General features: G+C 45.3%; 1 protein-coding gene across 1 annotated transcript in view; it reads right to left on the bottom strand.

Annotated features, from left to right (window-relative positions):
* NPTN (neuroplastin) overlaps positions 1 to 27,314 on the bottom strand; it is an 879,289-nt gene that overhangs the window by 383,684 nt on the left and 468,291 nt on the right. Inside the window, exon 6 of the mRNA XM_069624603.1 lies at positions 9,326 to 9,599. Within this exon, the coding sequence (XP_069480704.1) occupies positions 9,326 to 9,599 (274 nt within the window). The remainder of the gene's footprint in view (positions 1 to 9,325; positions 9,600 to 27,314) is intronic.

Below are 27,314 nucleotides of genomic sequence, written 5' to 3'. Positions count from 1 at the left end.
AAGCAGTAGAGACATTTACAAATTACGAACTGCTCAAAAGGCTTACCTGGCTGGTCGCCTCTCGGCTGGCACCACTCCGGACAGTCCACTTGCGCTGAAGAACACCGCAACCTACAAGGAAGGAAAACACAGGTCAGCAAAGGCAAGACTTCGCAGCGCTGCGCTTAGTGCTTACTTACCGCATCATAGCGCTCTTAATGCCCCATCATTTACCAGCGGGGCTCAACCAAGCCAGTTCGCCGCGCTGAAGCTCCGCATACCTAAGGGAGAAAAAAGACATTTTAAACAAGAAAGGCATGCAAGATAGCAACAAAACTAAAGAACAGCAATAAGACCTACCTGAACAATATCAAACGGGCCGGCGTCAGTGAAGTAACTGGCCCGCACTCGCCCTTGAAAGACAACGCGCCCCTGCAAAGAAGGCAGGGCGGAGAGCACACCTAATTCTACCACAAGGTGAGGAGAGGGCGCCAGAGGGACTGAAATCATACGGGGGTGGAGGGAGGATACTTACCCCAGTCGGTCAGTCTTGAACACAGTCCTCCTGTATTTTCAGACAGAACAAACCCCATAGACCACATCAGGGCAAAGCTGAGAAGCATACCAGCGAGTAATCCGGCTGGGTGGCGTCCCTGTGGATACCAGGTGAGCGTAACAGTATCCGTCCTCTGAATGTTTGGTAGTCCAGGCTGCCACCTCATCTAGGGCTGCTGCCTACCAGACTATCACCCCACAGGGATGACAACAAATTTGACACCTTAGCCAAGGGTTCTCTCTGCCAGTAGCATGGTTCTAAAATCTATCAACGCTACTTGTGCTCTTGGCTAGTTTTCCTTCGTGCTATGGGATGTCATAGCTATGGCTGCGGACCAGATCTAAGAAGCAGAGGAAAGGGATGGTTTCTTAAGCATCATTAAAGATGGGAAGGAGGCCATGTGCCAGTCACTACAATCTGGGCTTGAGTCAGCTGAAAAGGTCAGCCGGGCGATGATAGCTAGCACTGTTTCACGCAGGTTTGCTTGGCTGCGTAAGTATGGATTTGCACATGGTGTTCAGACAAGAGTGTTAAACAAAGCTGATGAGAGCTTAGAATAATTCCAATCAAAGGCAAGCAGCTTGGAGCGCAATTTGCCAGCCGCAGCAGACCCACACAGCTCCTCAATTCCATATTATTCATCATTTGGAAGGACAAAGGGGAGTTTTGGGGGGGTTGGGGAGGGAGGGAGGGGGGGGGGGGGTCAGGCCACAGAAGAGCCAGAGAAGATTCTTACAGTGGTCAAGGTACCACCCAAACAGCTGCAGCCTCCTTAGCATCAGCTGCTGCCACAACTACACCAAAACCTCTGAAGCCTTGGTCCACGGGACCGTAGTGGGGGGCAGGCCGAGTCAGCATTTGGAAGAATGGCAGGGCATTACTTCGATGCTTGGGCCTTGGAAACTATAGCCCAAGGTTACTGCCTCCCTTTCTTGAGAAGGCCTCAAGGTTCCGTATCCGCTCCTTCTGCAGGAGATTGCCATCCTGCTGGAGAAAGGTGCCATAGAGTTGGTGCCTGTGGCAGAGAAACCGAGGGTGGTACTCCCCTATTTTTTGATGCCCAAAAAGGAGGGAAGATCTATTTTACTTGTATTGCTCACATACACAAGTGTTTCAGAGTGCGACTAGGCAAGGGAGGCGAACAGGGGAGAACACAACAGCGATCTTACTAGGCCCAGTGACATTGAGAATGCACAAGTGCATGGGAAAGGGAAAAAGTACATGGAAGGGGGAGAGTGGAAAGTGCGGAGCAGAGGAGCGCAGATAATAACAATAAATAGAAAATGGAGGCAATAAAGTGGTAGTGCAGCAAGCAAGTGGCAAGTGCTGTGTTTAAGACAGCAGACTGGGTAAGTCTGATAAGTGCAGAAAAAGAAACGGGGGCTGTTGTATGGGTACAGATACAGTCCCCAGTGCAAGGGGTGGCCAGGAGGCAGTGCAGGAAGGTGGCAGGGTGAGCAGGTACCTGGACCCATGTGACAGAGGGTGGCCAGGTGCACAGTGCCAAGAGAGCAGATCAGCAGGGGAGCGAAGGCAGAAGCAAAGAGGAAGGTCTCGAGATGCTTCCGGAATCCGCATTGTTTCTCCTCAAGTTTTAGAGTGTCAGGGAGGCTGTTCCAGAGGGAGGCCCCAGCCGGAGATGGAGATTTACCCGCAGCTCGTTTCTTTGAAAAACGATTGACCCGGAGGGAGTTAGAGGTAGAGGAGCGAAGAGCGGAGGGATAGCTGAAGGTATTTTGGACCCAGGCCCCAGAAAGCCTTGTGGACAATGCAGAGGATTTTTGAATTTAATCATTGCATCCACTGGCGAGATTTCAGAGCTGGAGATACACGATCCCAGGGCTTGAGGCCAAGGACAAGTCTTGCAGTCCTGCTCTGGTTAAGTTGTAGAGGGCGGAAAGTAGAGGCAGGTAGATTTAGAAAGAGGCTGTTACAATAGTCCAACCTAGAGAGAACCAGAGCTTGGGAGACAGTGAGCTTCTGGGGAAGGAGAGGAAAGGCAGAGTACCCCTGAGGTGCTGTAGGAAGTTTGACTTTTTAGATACCTCAGAGAGATCTGGGCCGAGAAGGAAAGTGTGCGGTCAAAGATGAACCCAAGGTTCTTAGCCTCGCAGGTAGGAGGGCCAAGAGAGGCCGGCCAGAGAGTGAGGGAAAAGGATGGAGATGGTGTGCTGATGAGTATCTCCGTCTTGCTGGTGGCACACCAATCTTGAATGGCAGGTAGGCAGTCAAAGATGAGAGAGGGAGGGAGAGGAGGTGGCTGAGGGCAGCCGGAAAATGAGTTTGGTGTCATCAGCGTAGCACTGGAAATTTGAGCAGGAAATGGCAATGCAGTGAGTGAGAGTTGCCAGGTATTGGTTGAAGAGACAGGGCGAGAGGTTAGACCCCTGGGTAACCCCACAGGTAGAGGGGAAGATAGATAGGAAGGACCCCCGTTGGACCTGGAGGGTCGATCAGAGGAAAGAGGTCAGCACGGCCAGAGCCTCATCAGTGATACACAGATTGTGACCCATCTTCGACTGAAGATGTTTGGACAGGTTTCCTCAGGAAGAACACTTTCTCAAATCCTCCAGGCCCTCCAGCTCCTGGATTGGATGGCATCATTGGACCTTCAGGATGCTTACTTTCATGTGCCTATCCATCACAAGCACAGACCCGAGGTTCGCCATTGGCAGGTCTCATTTTCAGCTTCTGCCATTTGGGCTCAACGCGCCACAAGAGTTTACACTAAGTTAATGGTGGTAGTGGCAGAAAGTCTAAGGTTAAGGAAGGGGTTGGGGGAAATTCACAACTACCCCTACCTACCTACCTAGACTATCAGAGCCATGCCCCAAAACAGGTCCTATAGCATCTCAACATCACCTGCCACTCTTTCCACAAGCTAGGTTTTTCCCTGAATTTCAAGAAGTCCCACATGCTACCTTCTCAAAACCTTCAATTTATTGGAATGGTCCTGGATCCTTCCTTGGGGGAAAGCCTCACCACCCGAGTTGAGGGCTCATCACATTCAGCAGATGGTCATGAAGTTTCAAAATGCACATCTTCCTGACTTCGATTTTCAGAGGTTGTTCGGTCTCCATACATCCAGCATTTTTCAAGTGCCAGAAGCCCTTCCGAGAATGAAGTCTCTTCAATGGTCCCTCAGAGCCAAGTGTCCACAATTCTCCAGCAGAATGACGCACCTACTTCATGTCCTGATTAAGGTCCTGCAGGATCTCCTGTGGTGGGTCTGCAAGGAGAATGTGTTGACAGGGGAACCCTTTTGGCAACCATGGCTGGAGATTACAGTAGTTACAGACGCCTCCCTCACAGGTTGAGCCCAAACCAGCAATCTGATTATCAGCAGCCATTGGTCTCCATCAGGGTCCAAACTACACATCAACCTTTTAGAACTGAGGGCAATCAGACAAGCGCTGATGGCTTTCTGCCCTCTGTACAGGGAAAGAATGTCCTGATAATGACCGACAACACAGTGACCATACATTATCTCATCAAGAGAGGGAGGTGTAGGGTCACTAACAGTAGCAATGCACTTAGAGAGGCAATGCAGCTCTGGTTTCGGGCACTTCAAGAAGTAATCTCCCCATCAATGCTCTAAGCAGGCAAAGTATGACTCCCACAAGTGGGAGCTAGCTCAGGAAGTCCAAGAGATCTTCACCCTTTGGGGAACCCCTCAAGTGGATCTGTTCGCGTCCAGTGTCAACAGGAAGTGCAACCTGTTCTGTTCCGAGGAATTTCCTCGGAGAGGAGCTCAGGGAGATGCGTTCGTAGTGGACTGGTACTTTTCACTCCTATACGCATTTCCTCCATTCACTGTCATTCTCAACATCATCAGGCTGCAGAAGTTCAGGAAAACCATGATCCCAATTGCTCCGGATTGGGCCAGGAGGACATAGTACCAGACATGTTCCTCTGCCCTCCAATTCATCTTCCCAAAGAGTACCTGCTCTTACAAGAAGCGGGTGGGGAGGGTGTCATTCTTCATCCAGAATCAGGACTCTGAAACTTCATGCCTGGTTTCTGAGAGGTTAATATACAATAATTGGGACCTACCGGAAGACATAATGGAGGTGTTGCTTTCCGCTTAAAGACCAGCAACAGACTCATTGTACCGCTGAAGTTGGAACACATTCTGCAGTTGGCGCAGAGCTAACAATGCAGACTCTTTCACCTGCAACACACCAGTGGTGCGGTCTTTTAACTTCATTTGGTCCATCAGGGGCTACAGGTTGCGACTGTAAAAGGCTACCTAGCAGCACAGTCTATTTTGAAGCGTTTGCCAGAGCAGAGATTGCTCTTTAAGATACCTATTGTCACTTTTCTGAAGGGACCAACTAATGTTTTCTTTCCTGTTCTGTTCATTTTTCCCCCATCTGGGATTTGAGTGTGTTAAAATAAGTCATGGGCGCTCAGTTTGAGCCCCTTCATTCATGTCCTTTAAGGATGCCGATCCTCAAAACTGTCTTAACTGCCATTGCCTCCGCTCAGAGTCGGTGAATTACATGCTCTATCTTGTAAGCCTCCATTTACCACCTTTTACAAGGAGAAGGTGGTGTTGAAGGTCCGCCCTGCCTTTCTTCTGAAGGTAGTTTCCGAATTTCATCTAGCAGAAAAGATTGTGCTTCCTACCTTTTACCCGCCACCACATCCCTCCAAGGAGGAGAGACATTTTGACATCTTGTTCTTAAGAGGGCCTTGAGCTTTCACATCTCTAGAATGGCAAAGCTTAGGCAAGACAACCAACTTTTTGTGGGGTATGCCAGTCACAAGCTAGATTTAGCTGTAACCAAGCAGACTGTCAGCTGGATTATCCTTTGCATAGCGAATGCTACATGCCCAGCGGGTAAAGACATCCCAGTTAAATTACGGGCACAATCAACAAGGGGGGTGGCTACTTGCCCTGTCTTCCAGAGAGGGGTTCCAATGCAGGACATTGGTAGTGCTGCAACTTGGTCCTCTATTCATACATTCGCAAACATTATTGCCTGGGGTCTGCATCGTGTCAGGAGGCGAGGTTTGGGAAAGCAGTTTTACACAGCATTAATGAAAGATACGTTCTCTGTTCCCGCCTCCAGTAATATACTTCTTTCAAAAATGAAGAATACGTGAGAGAACACATTCCATTAGAAAAACAAATTACTTATCCCTTGTAAAGTTCTTTCGACTGGATGTTCCTCCCAAGTATACCTCATCGCGCCTCCCAACCTGCCCCTCAGGAGAATGACCATATATCACAAATTCCTCTCCTCCAACTTTGCGCCATTCTTTGGCCTCGCAAAGGTCTGATTTTGAGAGAGGAAAACCTAGAACTAAATTAACAGGAGGAGCGTGTGGCATGCTATGTATACACAGACGGTACATGCTCGAGAGCAGATTAAGGCAGTCCACGATGCAGAGCGCCCTCTGCGGTGAAGAAATGTTTCTGATGCAGCTGGCACTGGATGGAAGATATGAAAGATGAGGAATACATGGGAGGCACATCCAGTTGAAAGAACATTACCAGGGGTAAGTAATTGGTTCTTCTTGCATGCATTTCTTTAAAATATGTGAATGCAAACCAGTCCTTGATTTCATCAAGGATTTATGCTTGCTGTACCTGCTTGGTAATCTATTCAAACATTTGAGTATATTATAGACCCAATGCTAGAGAACAATTTGTTATTAACTGCAACTGTAGTTTCTCCAGCATTGTATTTTTCATGGACCCACATGCAGCCCATCCACCTGCCCGGGTGGTTGCAGGTTTGAGTATACATGGTCACATGACTAGGTTTCAAATAGGGTTGAAGATGGCTGACCAAGATACAGCAAAGGCCTAGCCCTCCTATTTCTTCAGAGAAAAAGGACCAAAAGGAGGTGGATAGGCAACAAGTTCAAATCCTTCCTGTGCTCTGTGCAATGTATAGCTAGGTTATGTCATACAAGGGATTCCCATTGTGAGGACGAGGAATAATGAAAGCATGTGAATCTATGAAAGACACCAACCCTGTAGAACTACAGCTACACGTAAAGAACTCATTCTTCAGCCACAGAATAAAGCCAATTGAGGTGTGAAACCAGTAGTGCGTAAGGTTAGGATGTTGCGCTCAAGGGGAAAACCAGATCGGAACAGTAAGCTTGAAAGGTTTCTCCATGTTGGCTCTTTCCTTCAACCATCAGGTAGGATTTAAGTTGAAAAAGGCGGTTGACTGAGGCGTATGGCAGCGTCACAATACGAAGATACCCGTTGGGTTAGCCTCCCGAGTGCTGTTTTTCTTGTCATGGAAAATCTATTCTCTGTGGATAAAGGTATCCAGTGTTTTCAGAATGTGAACATAACAGATTGATGAGCTCCATGTTGGAGAAGTTTCATAATGGAGCCTTAACCGTAAGGGAATAATGCAATTGCAAAGTAAATCCGGTGACATATCTGGGGTCAAACGTTAATGTAGTTTTAGTCAAACAAACTGGCTTAGATGGAAAGCCACACACAAGGCAAGTGTACTTGTTGATAAGCAGCAGTTAAAAATCAGAGGACTGATTGAATTTTTACTGCAAATTCTTCCAAAACAGTGGTGCTTAGGGATGTACTGAAGAAGGGTGTGATGTTTAACAAAACAGAGGCCATGCAAAATGCTTTCGAGAGTCGCAAATGTGATGTAGCCAATACCACTAATCTCCATAATGTTATTGAGGCAGAAACCGCAGTTTCAGGCTATGCCAGCAATAGAGGGCTGAGCGCTCTAGTTTGCCATTAGCCAGATGAGGAGGATGAATAGATGCGAAGATAGACTGACTAGGCAGTCTGAAAAATAGAAGCTCAAAGAAAGTAATTGCATAATGCCTTGTAGGTGGTGCCACTAAGGTGAAGCAGAAGGTGGCGAGTGAGTCATAAAAAATATACGGTTTCAAGTGAAGACTGGCGAATCTGCATTTTCACCCTCATGTAATGGTTCTGGAAGAATGGGAAAAACAGTGTCTTTGAAGAGCCTGTAGCATGCATGGACCAAAGTGTGAGCCAAACAAGCTGGGAAAGTAATATACCCAGCAAAAACACTGGCAGGGACTGACCTGCCTGGTGGTCACTAAAGCTACTGAGATAAGACCGTGAAAATCTGTGGGACATTGTTTTGGATATTTACTTTGGGTGTCTTGAAATTGTTGCATGAATTCGAAGGAGGCGTATCAAATGAGCTGCACCCTACTGTGGCATCTACTTGGTGGAACATTATTCCTCTGCAGAGGGTCTTTGTCACCTATTCTATTGTGAATCAATGTATCAAACCAATGTCTGTTTCTACATCTTCACCTGATTAAATAATTTTCTCCTGCCCCCTTGCAAACATTTATATCATATCCAAATTGGGAAGGTCTCGGCCTTTACGTACATCTGAATCACTTTAAACATTTGATGCCATACATGACTAAATATCACCAGTAACTAACCCTGCCAGTGCTCAACTACTGGCACATACATATATTCTGAAGGAGTTCAGTCAGAGTACACACTATTTAAGTGTTCAAAACACCAAATACTTCTTTAGCCTTAAAACGAAAGCATATTTCCATTACTCTATGCACGTGTGGTGGAGCTACAAAAAGATTTATGAATATGTGGTTTCTTCAGCAGAAAGATTTGCTTTGTGCTTGATCTGTGCATCTAGCTGCTAATTCTCATTTGTCCATTTGTTTCTATACACCGGTCCTCCCACTGAGTGCATCAGCCCAATTACTTATGCTATGCTTTTAACTACTGGCATTTTCAGATTTGTCAAAATATGAAAAATGACCCCACCCAACTTCTGCTTAGTCTGCCACACGTTCATCAAGCCCAACATTCAGTTGTTTGCGCTCTCATGCTAAAGCTTTGACAGAGACAGTCCTCTTCCAGACCTGGGTTGCTGATCAGAGAGATTTGACCATCTTAATGTCTTTGTGCTCCCTCGACTCAATAGGCTATTTCTCAGCTCCCAAAAGAAAACATGTCTCTGGTAGTTTTGATAGACTGGCATTTCATCACCAAAACTGAAAAACGGTGGTGTGGCACATCCCCATCAGCCTAGTTTGTTTTGACTGCCATGATATCATTCTAACAAACTGGCACAATAATGGATGCCCGAAATCCTCGTCTGCATTACTTTTTACTTGCCTTTCCATAGGAAGTGTCATACCAAGACAGGAGTGTGAGGTTTAAGAGTGGATACCTGCATGGAGTTAGTCTCTAGATGTATTCCAAAAAGCATAAGTAAAATGCAAGCAGTGTGTTTGTGAGCGATAGACTGCAAGATCATAATTTATAAGATAACCATAAACATGACTGATCAACGGCTGATTTGAATGGTAGCCGGAGAGGGAATTAGGAAGCGCAAACATCAAACAAAGACAAATATTAATGTTAGAACGTTCTGCTTGCTTGACCAGGGCAAATTCTGTACCTTTGAAAGAATGGTTTCCATTTTACAATCCCACCCTCTCGTGCGTCCCCCCTGTGACGGTAGAAAGGCATACAACACAAAGGCAATCCTTTTGCTTTGCCAAAGGTTTTGAATTTTCTAATGTGGGCTTTCAAACTGCTTCCCATTTTACAACCTCTTGGTTCTGGCTTGTGTCCCATGATATAGATGTTTCACGTAGCCTTCCTCTTCAAAGCCTGCATTTCTGTAGCACTGTTAAATAAAGGACACTCAACTAACATATTGTCTGCCTTCTTTGTCTCAGATAGCGTATGTGTCAACAGAAAGGTAAACTGGTGTGTGGGAGAGGCAACCAAGAAGTAGCCGAAGACATTTCTTTCAGCTTGGGAACACTTACCTTCTGGAACCTCATCTGGCCTCTTGCGCTTCTCGTACACTACTATGATAACCACGAGGATGATGACTTCTACCAAAATTCCAAGGAATGGCCAGAGTGGGGCCAGGTGGCTACGTACACGCAGGATCGTTTTAAAGGTGGCTGACCCCACAGAGTTGGTAGCATTGCATGAATACTCGCCAGGATCTTCATTCAGCTGCAGATTAATGATGGTCAGTTCTGTTAAGTTATCTTTGTTGAGAATGAAGAAGCGTCCAGACTTATTTTCAATCTCCTTAAATAGAAAAGAGATGGACAGCTGGAAGTTATTCAAGAACACAGCAAGATACAGTATGTCAATATTGCACAATGACTACATGTAATACCGCCCTAGATCCTGGAACAATCAATAGGACCATCCAAAGGCAAAGGGAATACAAACACAGGATTTCAAAAGAAAAATCTGAATAACCTCTTCCATCAAGATTAACCCAAAACAGTTCTCTTTTTAGAAGTATCTAAGCATTCCAAAACCAAAAGATTGCCATTTTCGTCAAAGAAAGCAACTTAAACAAGCTGTGTGCATAGACTTTCTAGTTGGTAGACGTGCCCCACACACCAAGGCTCACCAACAAGAAAGTCCTCTTTTTCCTCTGAACTATGCCAGAGAAAGATCTACATAGTATTCTTGGTTCTTCATGCTGTATTTTCTACCGAAAGGATCCCCGTTGATAATGCTTTCATCTACTACTTCTCACTTTCTTGCATTGGCCTCATTGTTCTTTTAGGTAAAGCTTTCAGAGTTACCCTCAGGTAATTGCAGGGACAACTACTGTTTCTGTGAAGGTCATGGCTTTGTTGAGCTCTGGCAAAGACGAGCACTCACACTGCCTGTCTTTTCAACACACAACTTCAGCAGACAAACGTTGCAAAAAATGTGAATCGATTGCCTTCAGAGTGCCATGCTCAAGGCAAAACCACAGGAGAAAAGTGTAATCTCTGCATTGCCACAACCCTCCAGTGTTTAGCTTACATTACTCCCAGTGGTGTCTTCTCTAAAAACACTGAGGGTTTTGCAATCTTTCTGCACATGCCCCAGAGGAGCCATCCTGCATTGAAACTAAATAATATACCAAGACCATACAAGATATTGGGGTTAAGAGGCATACATGTACTACGGTCGACCAGGATAACAACAAGAGTTCTCGATTGTTAAGGACGTCTTTGTAACACTCAGTTGAAGATGCTACAACTAACCCTAAGGGAAAAGCTAAAACACCAGACTAGAAAAGAAAGCTAAACCTCTTAAACGTGGGTAGCGCTGTCAAGAGTGATAAGGCTCAACTCTCAGGTGAATGACAGATTAATCCACACACAAATCTAGAAAGCAAATACTACACTGATATACTGAAAAATATGTACTTTAATAAAGTCACAATCCTAAAACTGTCAAATAAGTACTTCAGTCAAAAGAAAGCTTTATTCGGGCGAAGCAAAGTGTATTAAATACAACATTTGATCAAATACATCAGTTAACAATAAAATAGTGTTTTAAACTCATAGGAAATTAAATCGGTAGCCAGAGTATAACTGTGCTTGTATACAATTCTGAAGATAATCCTATTTTATAACCAGCATTTCATCCATATGCCATGATTAAGACCAACATATGCATCAAATCTGACAGATTAATATACATGTGCAAAAATCGTAAAAGAAATGTAAACATTTGTGCATGATATGAAACGTCAATAAAATACAAAAGTTGAAAACGCATAAAATAACTGAAATCAATCTATCATGGGTCTAAGTCATTGTGCATAAAATCTCAAGGATAACCATGTTTAACACCATTTCTCAGTAGAATGACGTTAAGGCTCATAATTTAAATCCAATCAACATAAAACCTTATAATGTAGATTGTGCAAAATGGTAAGAATAGCAGCAGACAATTATGCAAAATCCGAAACATCATATCAATTAGCTTGACATTATAATTGCCCAGATTTCCGTCTCATCTGCCATGCACTCAAAAGAACTCTGGATTATTGCAAACATCAGTGCAGCTCATCAGTTTGCATAAGGCATAAGTTTCAGTCAAGTTATTAACCTGGTATTAAAACACAATTGGCAGTAATCGTGGTTAGTTTGAACAAGAGAAAGTGTGCATTTTGCCTATCAAAGAAAATAACAGTGCAAAGGGTTAAGTTTGAGGGGAACAATTTGCTTGTAAAGTCGGCCACTGGAAATACATTTAACCTGAACTTTATATAAACTGATTCTTCAGTGTACACTGCATTAAGAAAGTTCGTGGTGGGGGTGATTACATTTAAAAATTATGTAACCGGAATTCTGGAGGGAGTGGATGAATAAAGAAGATGGTCTATAATCATAAGACATGCAACTTGGCTTGTTTTCTCTGGCCATTATTTCAGAGATAGGTGCATCTTTTTTCAGCAAGTTCGCCAAACTTAACTTATGCATTGTGTCAGCAACATGTTTATACAATTTCCATTTAAATCAGATTCTAGAACATCCTACATTTCGTTCAGTAGATGACATGCATTACTCACCGTGATAGCATTTCCAATGATTGCATCTGCTTAGATTCACATGCTGTTCATATAGACCGACATCTAGCGTTAACTGCAGAGTATTGCATCTTGTCTTTCGAGAATGAAAAGGGGACATCGACATGGACATGCCTGTAACACAATCCCTAACGCGACGTGTAGTGGACCCAAAATCCCTCATGCGTCGAGGTCCCTCCGATTGTATTTTTTCTGCCATAAGGGAGTCTAATGACTATCATGAGTGAGAACATAAAAGAGAAAGTAGAAGTGGGGAGGAAGGGTGGGCGCATGTGAACCTAAACAGATACAATCATTAGAAATTCTATTACGGCGAGTAATGCATGTCTTCAGATGCTCGTTAATCTGCTTAGAATCACATGCTGTGCATAGCCTAGCGAGCAGTACCCTGAGTTGGAGGTGGGCTGTGAGAAGGAACAGTAGTGAAAATATGTCTTAGTACTGCTCGCCCCACCTGGGAATCAGACCTAGAATGAGTTTCTAGGCAATAGTGTTTTGTAAAGGTGTACACAGAACTCCAGGTTGCCGCTTTGCAAATGGACTCTAGGTGGAACATTTGCAATGAATGCTATGGAAGCCCCCATGCCTCGAATAGAATGTGCTCTAGGCTTGAAGGACAATTCTCTTAGCAAAAGATAAACAGTGTGATGCAACTGACAATCCACCTTGAGATAGCCGATTTAGAGACAGTATTCCCTTCTCTACCAATGGCAACTGAAATGAAAAACTGGTTTGTCTTGCTAAGTGGTCTAGTTCTTTCCAGGTTAAAACATGACTGCCCTGGCCCCAGGAGTCAGAGAAGCAATCCCAGAACACCCCAGATACCAAACCTGGTTCGACGCCCGACTCGAAAGGATTGGGCAGCTATGGCGAGACGACAAATTCATACCAATCACAGACCTGGAGGAAGCCCTTCAGCTGCACCCAATACCGATTTTCCTCTACCTACGCCTGAAAGGCGTCCTCTCCAAACGCAAATGGAAATCCAAGATCCAAAGACAACTAACCGCCTTCGAGAAAATCCTGGATACAACCACCACGAAAAAAGGCCTCATAGCACGCATGTACAGCGCCCTGATCAGCAAGGACCTGAATTCAAATCTTCGCCTCAGAGAAATGGGAGAAAGACTTCAACAGAGAATTCGACCAACAAGCGTGGGACACGATTTGCAAAACACCATCCTGGATATCGATTGCCGCACAATACAGGCTACACGCTATAAAGTTATTTCATAGATGGCAGTACGACCCCCACAGATTATCGAAAATGTACCAGACCAACAGCCCAAAATGTTGGCGACAATGCAGAATGAACGCTAACTATAGGCACATGTAGTGGGACTGTCCAAAGGTCCGCGTATACTGGACCGAGGTGCTCGGATGGATAAAACAAATAGATGGCACTGAAAGACAAGCAATTCCCCTCCTCACCCTATACGGCCTAGAAGAGGAAGACGACTAACTAGTCAGGATAAGGGGACTCGCACCTCCATTACTATTAGCAGCAAGAGCGGGCCTAGCTACCAAATGGAAATCGCCACAACTCCCACAAAAAAAAGAATGGATAAACATTGCAACAAACATTTACGATGGAGAAAATCACGGCAGCCCTCCATTGAAAAGCAGCACGCCACGAAGAAACTTGGTGCGACTTTGCCGCCACATATATCCCAAGCCGAGGACAAGATCAATCCACAGACCCGGACACAAACTCAACGCAAATCACACATGTACAAGACTCTTAACCATCATATAATACCCCACTGGTGCAGAGACCCACTGCACAACACGAGCCCACATATGCCAAATGAAGCAAACGTCCCAGATCGCACTAATGATTGTTCTAGTTCATGCCAACGACCAAGCTATAATGGACCGACCGTCCTGGAGGGGGGAAAATGGACAAAATTAACTTAACTCAACAAGGGAAGGGAAAGTTAAATGTGTAAGTTTTTTGTTTACTTATAATAAAACAGTGGTAACAATGTGAAGTTAACAAAATTGTACCAAATATGCATCACCCTTGTGCTGAAAACCTAATAAAACTTAAATTTAAACACATGACTGCCCTGCACACATTTAATGTGTGTAAGCTTCTTTCGGCCACGTTAGTGGGGTCCTGGAAGAAAGTAGGCAGTTCTATTGATTGGTGAACTTGGAAATAAATGTAGGTGCAAATAGAGGGTGAGTGCGCAGAACCACCTTCTCTGAACTGTAACGAAAGGGTCTAGAACTGAAAGGGCCTGTAGTTCTTATAGAAGTGGTAGCCACTGGGAAGGCTGTCTCATAGGTAAGATTCTTGAGACTTGCCTTATGCACAGGCTCAAAAGGACACCCCATAAGTCTAGTCAATACCACATTTATGTCCCATTCGGGAGCCGGGTTAGAAATGGGGGAGGGTATGAATCCTTTTAACCCCTTCCATGAAAGCCTTAACAGTTTTTTTCCACCACACCTTCTGTTGTGATGTAGTGTAGGCTGAGAGAGCAGCTAAGTGAACCTTCAGGGAAATAAAAACCAGGCCGAGTCTAGTTAGTGAGTGAGATACAATACAATGTGAGTAGGAGAGCAGTCAATGGGTTGGATGCCCTTGGAATTTCACCAGATAAAGCGCTTCCATTTACTGGAGTAGGGTGCAAGTTCTTTCGCCTCTCTAAGTATGTCCATGCCTCGCTATGCATCTGAGGGAGTTGTAGGCGTCTGAACTCTATGACCTCAGAAGCCAGGCTGTTAGGTACACAGGAATCAACCGTCGAAAGGAGTGACAATGAGAACAAACGACCGAAGGTCGACAAATAACAATAACACAATGTTTTATGAAGCACTCTGCATTAGGGCGACCAGATAGCTGGGCAGAAAAAAACAATCTCAGGGACCTCGACGCATGAGGGATTTTGGGTACACTTCACGTCACGTTAGGGATTGTGTTACAGGCACGCCCATGTCGACGTCCCCTTTCGATTCTCGAAAGACGAGATGCAATACTCTGCGGTTACCACTGGATGTCAGACTACATGCACAGCATGCAATTCTAAGCAGATTAACAAGCATCAGAATCAAATTCTCATTTTGTGCAGACACATCCAATGGTAGTGGCTTACATCACACTATGAAGCAGATACTTTTCATCCCGGTTTCCATTAAGGGAGAAGTTGTGGGCATAGTTTTTAGAAAGACCTTAGGCTTATTTTTCTATTTTCGACTACTGTAAGGCTGTGAAGATCTCCAGTGCCCCACAGTTTACTGCAGTGCAATGCTGCTGGTAATGATTGAGCTTCATGGACTGAAAAGCTTGTTAGAGGTGAACCGTTTCCACATTGACTGCTCAAATATGATCTTGCACAATCTTGTTTTAAGAATTCCACCTTTTGTTGCTCTGTAACTTCATGCCTAAGTAATCATAGGCACTCCCTTCCATGCCCCCACGCGCCCCTCAATATGGATATTTCCTTTTAAATTTACACTTTAAATGGCAAACCATAAGTTTAGTTTTCTTGCAGTTGATGTTAAGCTTGCTTTCTTTAAAAAATCCCAGGTAATCCATAATTCTTTAAGTCCATTCTAGTTTTAGACGTTACCACAGCATCTGCATATTATAATACTCCAATTTTGCAGGGAGCTACCAAACAAGTGCATTGGGATACCAACGCAGTAAAATGGCTTGCACCCTGGGTGAAGCCAAAATGAAAGCAGTCACCACCACCTATTTCCTAAAGCCAAATTACATTGACATAATCACGCTAGGGCAGAAATTGAATGACCGATTAGCACCCCCGGGTCTGGGCACCTTAGGGGCGACCCAATTGCATATATCTTAGAATAGGTAAAAAGGGGCATCATTGTAAGGAGGCGCTCAGGAGAGGTCACTTGGGCCACCAAAAAGACCAAGGAACCAAAAAGGATGGGGGGGAAGCAAAATGTTGAGGGACCAATGGTGGCAATGCCATGACCCTGGTATTTTATATTCATGGATACATGCTTCATTTTGGAGGGCAGGATGACCAGATTGGGAAGCTCTTGAAGGGGTACTTCATGAAGGAGTTTGCTTAAGCCCAAATCCATGTCACACTTTGCATTGTGTCCTACACCCAAGCATGCAGTCATAAATCATACTAATGATAAATACACCAGTTAAAATGCATGGCCAATTCAATACATTAAAAAAAAAATCCAGTCGATAATCACATAATTAAGTGAATCATTACAGAACCGTGTTATACAGAAGTAAAAGTATTTAAAAAGGACAATTCGCCGAGTATCTACTTAGAATTATTTGTCCTACCTTTCATTAATTGTTTTAAAGGTTGCATAATCTTATGGCTCTGTAACTACGCTCTCTGAATATATTTTCAAATGGTACAGGTCATACTCATTTTCTATTGATTGACACAATGTCATTGTGTCAAGTAATTATTGCATTCAATGCTCTCAATATAGCTTTAAGTATATTGACACAAGTCAAGGCCAACGGTAAAATAAGAGAACGTTTTCTAGCGTTTCCCTAGAGTCAATACACTCCGGGTATGAGGCAGAGTCTAACACTCCAGAAGCTAATCAAGTGAGCCAATGGGTGCATGCATAATCAGAACCTTACATAAAGTGAGTGAGCGTATGGTGGATTAAGTACATTGAGGTATTGTCGATACCCAAAATCTGTCTACTGAGTCCAGCGAGCAGAGTAGGATTGTTCGCAGTAAATTTTAATTATTCTTGTATAAGGTGATCATACAATCTTTTTGACATACGCTCTGTCCTGCAATCAAAAAGAAAACTTAATTCAACTGCAAACCATCAAAGTGCAAAGTACAATAATACAAATTCCGAGATTGAGTATTTGTAATACCTGAAATAAAACAGCAGAGTCAAAACATTAAAATACATCAATGTGCAAACCACGAGAAATAGAAATAAAAAGGCAGCTTATGCATTGTATTATTGTTTCGGCTATGTGTCCTAGTTTAAAAACATTTAACGACAGCATTGGCATTGATTAAAACTATTAAAAATGCAATATGCAAATATTTAGCTAAAACAATAAGTTTGATTTGAATAACATGCTCTTAAAAAACCCAATGCATCCTCCGTCAGCCCAAGCCCATTTTGCCTTGAATAGTGGTTTGATCAATTTTTCTCCTGCTGAAGAATATAGCCGATATAAAAACATAAAACGGACGGAAATGTAAAGTTTTGCAATTTGGACAATTCAATTGAAACCCATTTGTGCGTACACACAGCCAAGGGAAATACCTCTAAGCGAAACGTTGTCGGGAACACAGGGGTGTATTTTGTAGCCAAGACAAATAATCCTCACCACCACAAACGTTTTTTATACAAATAGTGCAATCTTGGGGATTTATGCCCCCAGTGTTTCAAAAGCTGCACACTTTCCTCAGAGAAGCCACCACCTTTTGCTAAGGATCGATAGTAAACTAGGAGACTTGGCTTCATATGAGGTGGAGAGACCGCACAGGGCTTCTTGTTTGGCAGTGCATTAACAAAAGATTATCACGTTTGTAGGCACATGCATGGCACTAGATCGAGCACAGTCAATACAGAAATTATTCCCCAATAGAGTTTCCTGGGACTGGCTGAAGCAGAGTCATTCAGCTGGTCGATATAATTCGCAGAGATGAACTCAGGGCGCCAGAGCACAGTACTGGGAGACAGGACAGCACAATTTCTTCTTCCCAACATGCAGAAGAAGCTGAAGAGGATACTTCAGACATCACGGTGCCACTGCAGGCGAGTGCACAAGCAATAAAATACCCACCAGTGGGAGGTAACAGTTTTTTTTGGCAATTATCAAAAGATGTTTGGGTATTAAAAAAAAAATTTAAAAAAAAGTTGTGGGGTTCAAGCTGGAGTTTGTAAGGATGCCACACAGAACACAGTCCCAACATGCCTGATAGTTTTGCAATCGGAAGAGAGACTGTTCTAGGCAGAACTAGAACAGTTGCGACTGAAAGGGGCAACAGAAGAGAAGGGAGTAGTTTCTTACCTGCAACTCCATTTCTCCAGCATATTTCAAGGAATCGCATGCCTTGAATATTCCCAGTCAGGCTGGAAATCCCTGGTTCCTTTGACTTAGTAATTTTCCTATGGAAAAGCCTCACACCTCGTGTCCCATCAATGTCATGGGTGCTTTTGGTACCCACCAATGGGACGCTGAGCATTGCTCTGCCCCAGCAGCTTGCAGCAGATTTTAACCACTCCAGCTGGAGGATATCCCCCATGAAGAGGATGTTTGCCTGTAGGCTGGAGAGCGCATGTGAATCTATGAAAGACACCAATGCTGGAAAAATGGAGTTAAAGGTAAGAAACTACTTCTTTCTCTAGCATTAGATCTTTCATGGATTTACATGCTGTGAATAGATTGTGTAGCAGTATACATGTTAGGAGGCGGTAAACCAGGCAAACACAGATTAGATAGTTTAAAATTGTCTGCGTTAATGCGAGAAGAATACATACGCAAATAGAGAAAGGAACCAACCCCGGAAGCTGCAGGGCTTAGCATACTGGAACAGCCATTGAAAGACTGCTCATCGCATCTGTACATCCTCAGCATGTTGCTGATGTAAGCAGTAGTGCCTGGTAAATGTGAGGGGCACTGACCACGTTGCTGCTTGGCAAATTTATCTGATGGGTACTCCAGACCAGAAAGCTGCTGAGGCTCTAGTGGAGTGCACTCACCCTTAGAGTGGCAGAAGGAGATTTTAGATTAAACCCATCTTGAAATGCCCTGTTTTTATATGCATTTTCACTTGTTGGATGGACCGAAGGTGACAAACGGCTGCTTAGTCTAGCCGAAAGATTTTGTGCAACCCAAATAATATTTCGAAGGGATTGTGTCCTCAGACGTATTCCTCATCTTTGATAGATCATCTCCCAGCTTGCTGGCCTCGGAATTTCTTTTTCAGTAGAGGGCGATGAGCGTCGACGTCCCTCGACCGCCTCCGTATCGGCGCCAACATCACCACGCGTATAGACTTGCACAGCATCCGTTGCTCAGTTCCGTTTTTCCGCGCTTCGTGGGGCCTCGGAATATCGTTGCTCAGTTCTTCAGTCAAATATATCTATATATTCCTCGTGAATACCGACTCGTACTCAATGGCTTCCTCACCCGAACCGACGACTCCACGGTCCGGCTTCAAAAAATGTCGAGACTGGAAAGAAAATGTCGTTGACGGATCCTCACAGGATCTGTTTGTGGTGCCTGGGAATCGAGCACCATTGTTCAGAGTGCGAGGACTGCATGTCCATGGCGGCGAAAGCCTTGAAGGAGCGTTAGGGGGAAGCTCGAGAGAGGTAAGGCAGTTAAAACTTCTTTGAAAGTTTCCTCAGCGGAGTCAAGACATTAGTCTCCTCACCATCATAAAAGACATTCTCGTTCTAGGTCCTGAAGCAGTTCCCATCACTCTTCGAGATCTAAGCATTCAAAAAAGAGACGAAGATCCCCTTCCTCGTCTTCTTCCGTTTCCCCGAAAAGGGTCTCCTGCCCCACCAAACATAGCATCTTTTTCCTGAATTCCTCCCACTCAGCCTGAGAGCTAAGTGTCTTCGAGAAAGCGGCCTCGACCCCCTCAAAGACTGCTGAGGGTGATATCCTGGGTGAAAGACCCGAAAAATCAAAAAGCTGCGAGTCGCAGTACCCAGCGAAAAAAGCCACTCTTCGAGTAAAGGCAAAGTTGCGTCTTCGACGCCGTCGAAGATCCCTTCGAAACATAGATCGGCGTCATCGTTATGGAAGGGTTCTTCGACGCACAGGTCAGTCGAGTCGACGCCGTTTTCGACGCCGAGAAAGGATAAACCCCACAGCCATCTCACAGCCAGTGGCCATACCTAGAGCCTCGAGCATGAGAATGTCGTTGACAACCTCGAGTAGAATCCCGATACTCTCGAGTTCATCGAGGCCTCTACCACCTTTCTCGACGTCTTTTTCGATGGCTTCAAAGCCTTTAACGTCTGCGTTGACGTTTTCTCAACCATTCATGACAAATTTGGCTCCTTCTGCTCTGGAAATGGTATTTATACCATTTTCAAGACCTCACCACTCCAGGGTCTTATGTTCTATTTATGAAGGGGAGGATTCAGATCAGGAAAGACCTTTTGAGTTGCAGGGATCTGCAACTCCTGCACCAGAGGAATTTACCTCTGAGGAAGGTAGGTTGAAAGACCTCCATGAAACCCTACAGGAAGCAAGTGGGTTGGACACTTCCCCAGAAGTGGAATTTGCCACACCAGACCCAGGGGAACATGCTGAAACCCCTTACAGAACCTTGATGGCAAGAATAATAGAGTTTATGGGATGGTCCACACCCTCACCTGCTTTTCAGCAAGACAACCTCACAGACATCTTGGTCAAAGGTCCACAGGATGATCCTTGGTGCCATTTCATGCGGCATTACAAAGGAGAATATTGGCAAACTGGGAAACACCTGAGGTAATCCCCGCAGTTAACAAGAAACTATCAGCTAAATATCGGGTGTCTTCTGCTGACCCTGACTATTTATCCAAACACCCAACTCCGGAGAGTCTGGTTCAGGCAGCTACTTCAGCAGGTAGTAAATCGGCTTACCCTACTGTTCCACAGGACAGGGATGATAAGAGATATGACTATGGCCAAAAAAGTATTTTCCGCATGTAGCATGGCATTGAAATCCATCAATGCTACTTGTACGCTCGCAAGGTTCAGCCACACACTTTGGGAGTGTGCTTCATCTGCGGCTGACTGCCTCCCGGAGGGAGAAGAAAGGGAAGCGTTTCTCAACATCATTAAGGATGGTAAGGAAGCAATGTGCGAATCCCTTCATACTGGCATCGATTCTGCTGACAGTATCAGCAGGGCCATGGCGGCAAGTACAACAACCAGGAGATTTGCTTGGTTGCGAAAGTCTGGTTTTGCTCCAGATCTGCAAAGCAGACTCTTGAATATGCCCTTTGACGGCTCTTTGTTTGGTAAGAAGGCGGATGACAGTTTAGAAAAACTACAAACATAAAAGGCAGCAGCAAAATCCTTAGGAGCTGCAATCCGTCAGACACCATATCGCCCCTCAGGAACCTCTTGGAGAGGTAAGTCCTTTCGCTTCTATTCCACATTTGGAAAGGGCAGAGGACAGCCGGTTCAAAGGGGTCAGAAGAAATTCACCCGAGGTGGACGGGATAAAAACAAAAGCTGCTGCAGCAGCAGGTGCCTCTTAACCCTCGGCATCTGCATCAGCCGCCTTCAAACCGCTCTGAGGACTCTTCACAAAACACCAGTAGGGGGCAGGTAAACTCAACATCTGACGGAATGGCAGGCTATTAGGTCAGATGCTTGGGCATTGGAGACAGTTGCCCAAGGTTACTGCCTGCCTTTTCTACGCATCCCTCAGAGTCATCCACCGGGGAACAGCGCTCTGAAAGTTCCAGATCCGCTCCTCTTGCAGGAAATTGTAGACCTGCTAGAGAAAGGTGCCATAGAACCGGTACCTGTAGCGGAGAGGAACAAGGGCTGGTACTCCCTACTTTCTCATACCGAAGAAAGACGGAGGACTGAGACCTATCTTGGACTTATGAGAATTGAACAAGTTCCTCAGGAAGGACAAGTTCAAGATGGTAACTCTCTCAGATCCTTCAGGCCCTCCAGCTCCAGGACTGGCTGGTATCTCTGGACCTTCAGGATGTTTATTTCCATGTGCCAATCCATCTCAAACACAGGAAATACCAGAGGTTCGCAATTGGCGGCTCTATTATCAATTTCGAGTTCTGCCATTTGGGCTGACCGCCGCCCTGAGGGTCTTCACCAAGCTAATGTCGGTAGTGGCTGCAAGTATAAGGAGGGAAGGGATCCACGTCCACCCCTACCTGGACGATTGGCTGATCAGAGCTATATCTTCGGAACAAGCTCAGATCCAGCTAGATTATGTCTGCCATTTCCTTCACAAACTGGGCTTCTCCCTCAATTTAAAGTAGTCACAGATGATACCATCACAGAGACTCCAGTTCATTGGAGCGGTCCTGGACACTTCCCTGGGAAAAGCCTCGCAACCAGAGGTGAGGGCTCAAGATATTCAGCAGATGGTCACCAAGTTTCAAAATGCCCAACGTCTCCCAGCCTTTGACTTTTTGAGGTTGCTAGGCGTCATGGCATCCTGCATCTTTCTTGTGCCAGAGGCTTGCCTGAGAATGAGATCTCTTCAGTGGGCACTGAGGACTCAGTGGTCAATTCTCAGGGAGAATGACAGACCTTCAGATTCCAGACAAGGTGGCTCGAGACCTTCGGTGCTGGGCCTGCCAGAAAAACATCTTGAAGGGGGAACTGTTTTGGCAACCATGGCCAGAGATAACAGTAGTCACAGATGCCTCACTCACGGGGTGGGGAGCCCATACCAACGACTTTACCATCAGCGGTCGTTGGTCTCCATCGGAGTCCAGACTACATATCGACCTGTTAGAGCTGAGAGCAATCAGACTAGCGCTGGAAGCTTTTCTGTCATCTGTACATGGGAAAAATGTCCTGATAATGACAGACAACACAGTGGCCATGCACTACCTCAACAAAAGAGGAGGCGTAGGATCACTACCACTGTGCAGAGAGGCAATGCAGCTCTGGTTTTGGGCAATTCAAGAAGGAATCTCTCTATCGGCAGTCCATCTAGCCGGAGAAAAGAACTTGACAGCGGATGCTCTGAGCAGGCAGGGCACAGTCTCCCACGAGTGGGAACTAGCTCAGGAAGTCCTTCAGGAGATCTTCGCCCTTTGGGGAACCCCTCAAGTAGATCTGTTTGCCACCAGTACCAACAGAAAGTGCGATCTGTTTTGTTGAAGGGAATTTCCCCCGAGAGGAGCTCTAGGGGACGCGTTCGTAGTGGACTGGGAGTCTCCACTCCTGTACGCGTTTCCACCAGTCCCTGTCATTCCTCAAAAGATCAGGAGGTTGAGAAGATTCCAGAGAACCATGATCCTAATTGCCCCAGACTGGGCCAGGAGAACGTGGTACCCGGACCGTCTGGAAATGTCCATCTGCCCTCCAATTCGTCTTCCACTCAAGGAGAATCTTCTCTCGCAGAAGGGAGGTCAGGTTCTCCATCCAGACATCAGAACGCTCAACCTTCACGCCTAGCTTCTGAAAGGTGGAGATACAAGGATTGGGACCTCCCTGATGACATCATGGAAGTGTTGCTTTTGGCCAAAAGGCCAGCAACAAAGTCTTTATACCGCTGCCGTTGGAACAAGTTTTGCAGCTGGTGTAGAGAAGAGAATATCGACCCCTTTTCATGTGGTACACCAACGGTGTTATCCTTTCTACTCTACTTGGCAAATTCAGGCCTTCAAGTTGGCACTATCAAGGGCTATCTCGCAGCGCTATCAATCTTCAAGCGCACTGCGAAGGAACCTTCGTATTTCAAATTACCCTTAGTAATACAATTTCTAAAGGGATTAACTAATGTCTACCCCTCCAAAACCTTTCCAGGTTCCTTTATGGGACTTAAATTTAGTCTTAAATTTCCTGATGGGTACTTCTTTCGAACCACTCCACTCTTGTTCGCTAAGATTTCTCACCCTTAAAACTATCTTATTAGTGGCTTTAACATCTGCTAGAAGGGTGAGCGAATTACAAACTATCTTGTAAACCCCCCTCATACAATTTTTCATAAAGACAAGGTTGTCCTACAGGTGAAGCCTAATTTCCTCCCAAAGGTGGTTTCTGAATTCCACATCACTCAGAAAATTACTTTGCCTTCATTCTATCCGCCTCCCCATCCGGGGAAAGAGGAAGAAAGGCTACATAGGCTGGACCCAAGGCGGGCTTTAAGCTTTTACATCAGCAGACTTGCTAGGATTAGGCAAGCAGACCAACTGTTCGTGGGTTACTCAGGGCACAAGTTGGGACTACCGATAACAAAACAAACCATTTCCAGATGGATTATTTTGGCCATCCTGGAATGTTACAAACTGGCAGGGAAAGAGCCTCCTCAAAATCTTAGGGCTCATTCAACCAGGGGTATCGCAGCCTCCTCGGCCCTCCAAAGAGGGGTTTCGGTTCGAGACATGTGCGGCTGCCACATGGTGGTCCGCACATACCTTGACAAGATTTTACAACCTGGATTCCTCCTCTAGTCAAGAGACTAGGTTGGGCAAAGCCGTATTACATTCGGTTCATTCCTAAAGGAAACATGGCGTTTTACTTCCACCTCCAATTGCACACCACTGCTATGGGAGTCTATCAAAGATGAGGAATACGTCGGAGGACACAATCCCTTCGAAGAACAAGTTACTTCTTACCTTGTAACGTTCTTTCGATGGGATATTCCTCCTACGTATTCCTTATCGCCCATCCCATCCATCCCAGCAGTAATACTTCTCTTGTGGTTGCAGCTCACGCTCCTTCAAGGTCAATAACCAATTCATGTAAAACAACTGTTAACGTCAAAACGGAACTGAGCAACGGACGCTGGGCGAGTATTTATACGCGTGGTGATGTCGGCGCCGATACGGAGGCCGTCGAGGGACATCGGCTCGAGGGACGTCGACACGCAGCGCCCTCTACTGAAAAAAAAATTGAGGCCAGCAAGCTGGGAGATCTATCAAAGATAAGGAATATGTCGGAGGAACATCCCATCGAAAGAAAGTTACAAGGTAAGAAGTAACTTGTTCTTCAATGCTCTTTTGCCATCCAGAGAGTGCATGGCCTTCTCCACTGGTGAAGTGGCATTTTGAAAAAATGTGGGCAGAATTATGGTTGCATTTTTATGAAACTCTCAAGGTACTTTAGGGATGAAATGAGGATTAGTGGTAACACATTGTCTCATGAACTGTAGATACAGAGGGTCTACAACCAAAGCTTGCAGTTCCGAAACACGTCTAGAGAGCATAATGGCCACTAAAAAAGCCACCTTCGACATTAGAAATTTGATGTGTGTTGTCGACAAAGGTTAGAATGGAGGCTTCATAAGCCCGGCCAGGACCAGGTTTAAGCTCCATACAGGTGGAATCCTTTGGCGAAAATGTACAAAAAAAAGAAGTGTTTGATTAGCCTGTCACTGTAGAGGGGGAAGATCTTTTGCGTGTAAAGCTAAAGATTGCTGATAAGTCATGGAAGAGATTGCTAGACCTTCTGTTGCTAACTTTAGCAGATAAGGAATGATCTAATGAGTTGCAATAGCCAACGGCTGCAGGTTAGGGTGCTGTGCACACCATGCATAGAATCTTTTCAATTTTCGGCTATAGGAAATGTTAGTAAAAGGAGCTCTAGCTGCTGCTAGAATGCGCCGACAGCCTTGAAGGCTATTCAAATGACCGAATTCAGAGTGGTAAGGCACTGCGCAGTTAATTTGAGAGAGCCTGGGTCGTGATTAAGATCATCCCGTTGTTCTGGGATAGAAGATTGGCATGAGAGCCTAGATGGATTGGATCGTCCTCTGCCATTTGCAGGAAGTCGAGAGCCAGGTCTGCCTGGGCCAGTCCGGAACTACCAAGATTATTCTGCAACAACCTATGCATATCATCTGTATCATTTTCCTGATGAGAGGAAACAGCGGGAACGCGTAAGCAATTGTCTGCGTTAATGCGAGAGTCAGGATGCAGAATCCTGCTGGCAAATTTCTGTCGGGACTGGGAATCTGTCTAGAGGAGGATGACCCCCCCCACCTTGAGAAAATCTTGGCTATCTGAATGCTGTGCAGTTGCCACTCGTGTGTCTGAGGAATCCCTGAGGGAATCTGCTTGCTCGTTTTGCACCCCAGGCAAGTGGAAGATCTGAAGTAGGATGTTGTGCCAGATGGTCTATGGCTCCTGGGACAAGGTGTTTGATTGCGTTCCACCTTGCTTCCGTCGATAAAAATTGGTTGTGTTGTCTGCAAGGGTGCGAACCACCAAATTCTCGATTAGAGGAAGAAAGGATTTTAGAGCCCAGTACACTGCCCATAATTCCAGCACATTGACGTGGAGGACTGTTTCCTCAGGGGTCCAGCGGCCTTTGACTTGGTGCTTGTCCAAATGAGCGCACCATACACCTGGGAGGCATCGATCAAAATGGTAAGAGGGTAATTTGGCTCCATCAGGGGCATTCCTTTTGCGATGTTGCAAGGGTATGTCCACCATTTCAATATGTTTGACAGAGCCCAAGAGATGGTTACTTTGACTAGGAACCCCAGATTTGAGACCATCTGGAAGCCCGAAAAGTTTTCACTGGCCACATGTGCAGCGGGTAGAGAGGAATAAGCGGAATGCAACAGGACATGGTCTCAAGGAGAGCCATGTATGCGCAGACCGTGACTAGCTTGTTTGGCGTAAATGAGTTCGCTAGTGTTATCAATTTTTTGATTCTTTCCGTAGAGGGTCTGACTAGACTCTGGCCTGTAACGAATTGAGCGGCCAGGAATACCTAATTCCTTGAGGGAACTGCGCAGGATTTTGTATAATTTATTTTAAAGCCCAATTGTTGGAGCACCGATTCCATTTGGTTGAGTGAAGATGAGGCTTGTTGATCAGTTGAACCTCAAACCAGCCAATCGTTCATGTACGGGTAGACGTGGTGGCCCTATTTTCAGACGAAGGCTGCTACCGGTGCCACGCACTTAGTGAATATTCTGGGTGCCGATTTCAGGCCAAAAGGCAGTACATGAAATTGATAATGGCTTTTGCCAACTACGAACCTTCGGTACTTTCGGTGCCTTGGATGTATATGCACCTAGAAGTATGCATCCGTGAGATCTAAGGCCTCAAGGTATTCCTGGGGCTGAATGGCTTTTATGACCTCCTGGAGTGTTACCATTTTGAATGTTTGCTTTTTGATGTTCTTGCTGAGTTTTTCGTAGATCGAGAATAGGGCGCCACATCCCGTCTTTTTTTTAATTTTATTTTTTACGTATGTGGAATATACTCCCTTTCCTCTTGCCGAGGGAAGAACTCTTTCGATGGCTCGTTTTAGCATTTGACATCTCATGCTGTAAAACCTGATGGTACGGGTGAGATACCTTTATGGGAGGTAGCAGGGTTTGTGCGCGCTTGAACGCCAACAAGTGGCCTTACTAGATTGCAGCTACAAACATAGTTCGTTATTGTTTGCCACTCGAAGTAGAACGCCACATTTCCCCCAACCTGTCTGCCCCTAAGGCAGTCATTGCTGTGCCTCATTATGCCTGCCTCTCTGGGAGGTGGCCGATCTGCGCTTTTGTTGCCCTTGATGGTATTCTCTGCTGCGCTGAGAGGATTGATAATTCCGCTTTTAGCCCTGAGAATAATATCTGGGTCTACCATAGTTCTTGTTGTCTCTAGAGGCTGAGAAACTTGCATTACCTGAAGATCCTCGAAAGGAGCAAAAGGACCGCCTGCCCTGAAAAGCTGTAAGAGACCTAGCCGTGTCCGAGTCAGCCTTCATGGCTTTAAGGGCCTCATCAATTTTGTCCCCAAACAAATGTTCCCCTTCACATGGCAAA

This window comes from Ambystoma mexicanum, chromosome 11 (genome assembly GCF_040938575.1).
Source record: "Ambystoma mexicanum isolate Mex_15411 chromosome 11, UKY_AmexF1_1, whole genome shotgun sequence".
In the NCBI taxonomy this organism is placed as follows: domain Eukaryota; kingdom Metazoa; phylum Chordata; class Amphibia; order Caudata; family Ambystomatidae; genus Ambystoma; species Ambystoma mexicanum.
This window is presented reverse-complemented; position numbering and strand designations above follow the sequence as displayed.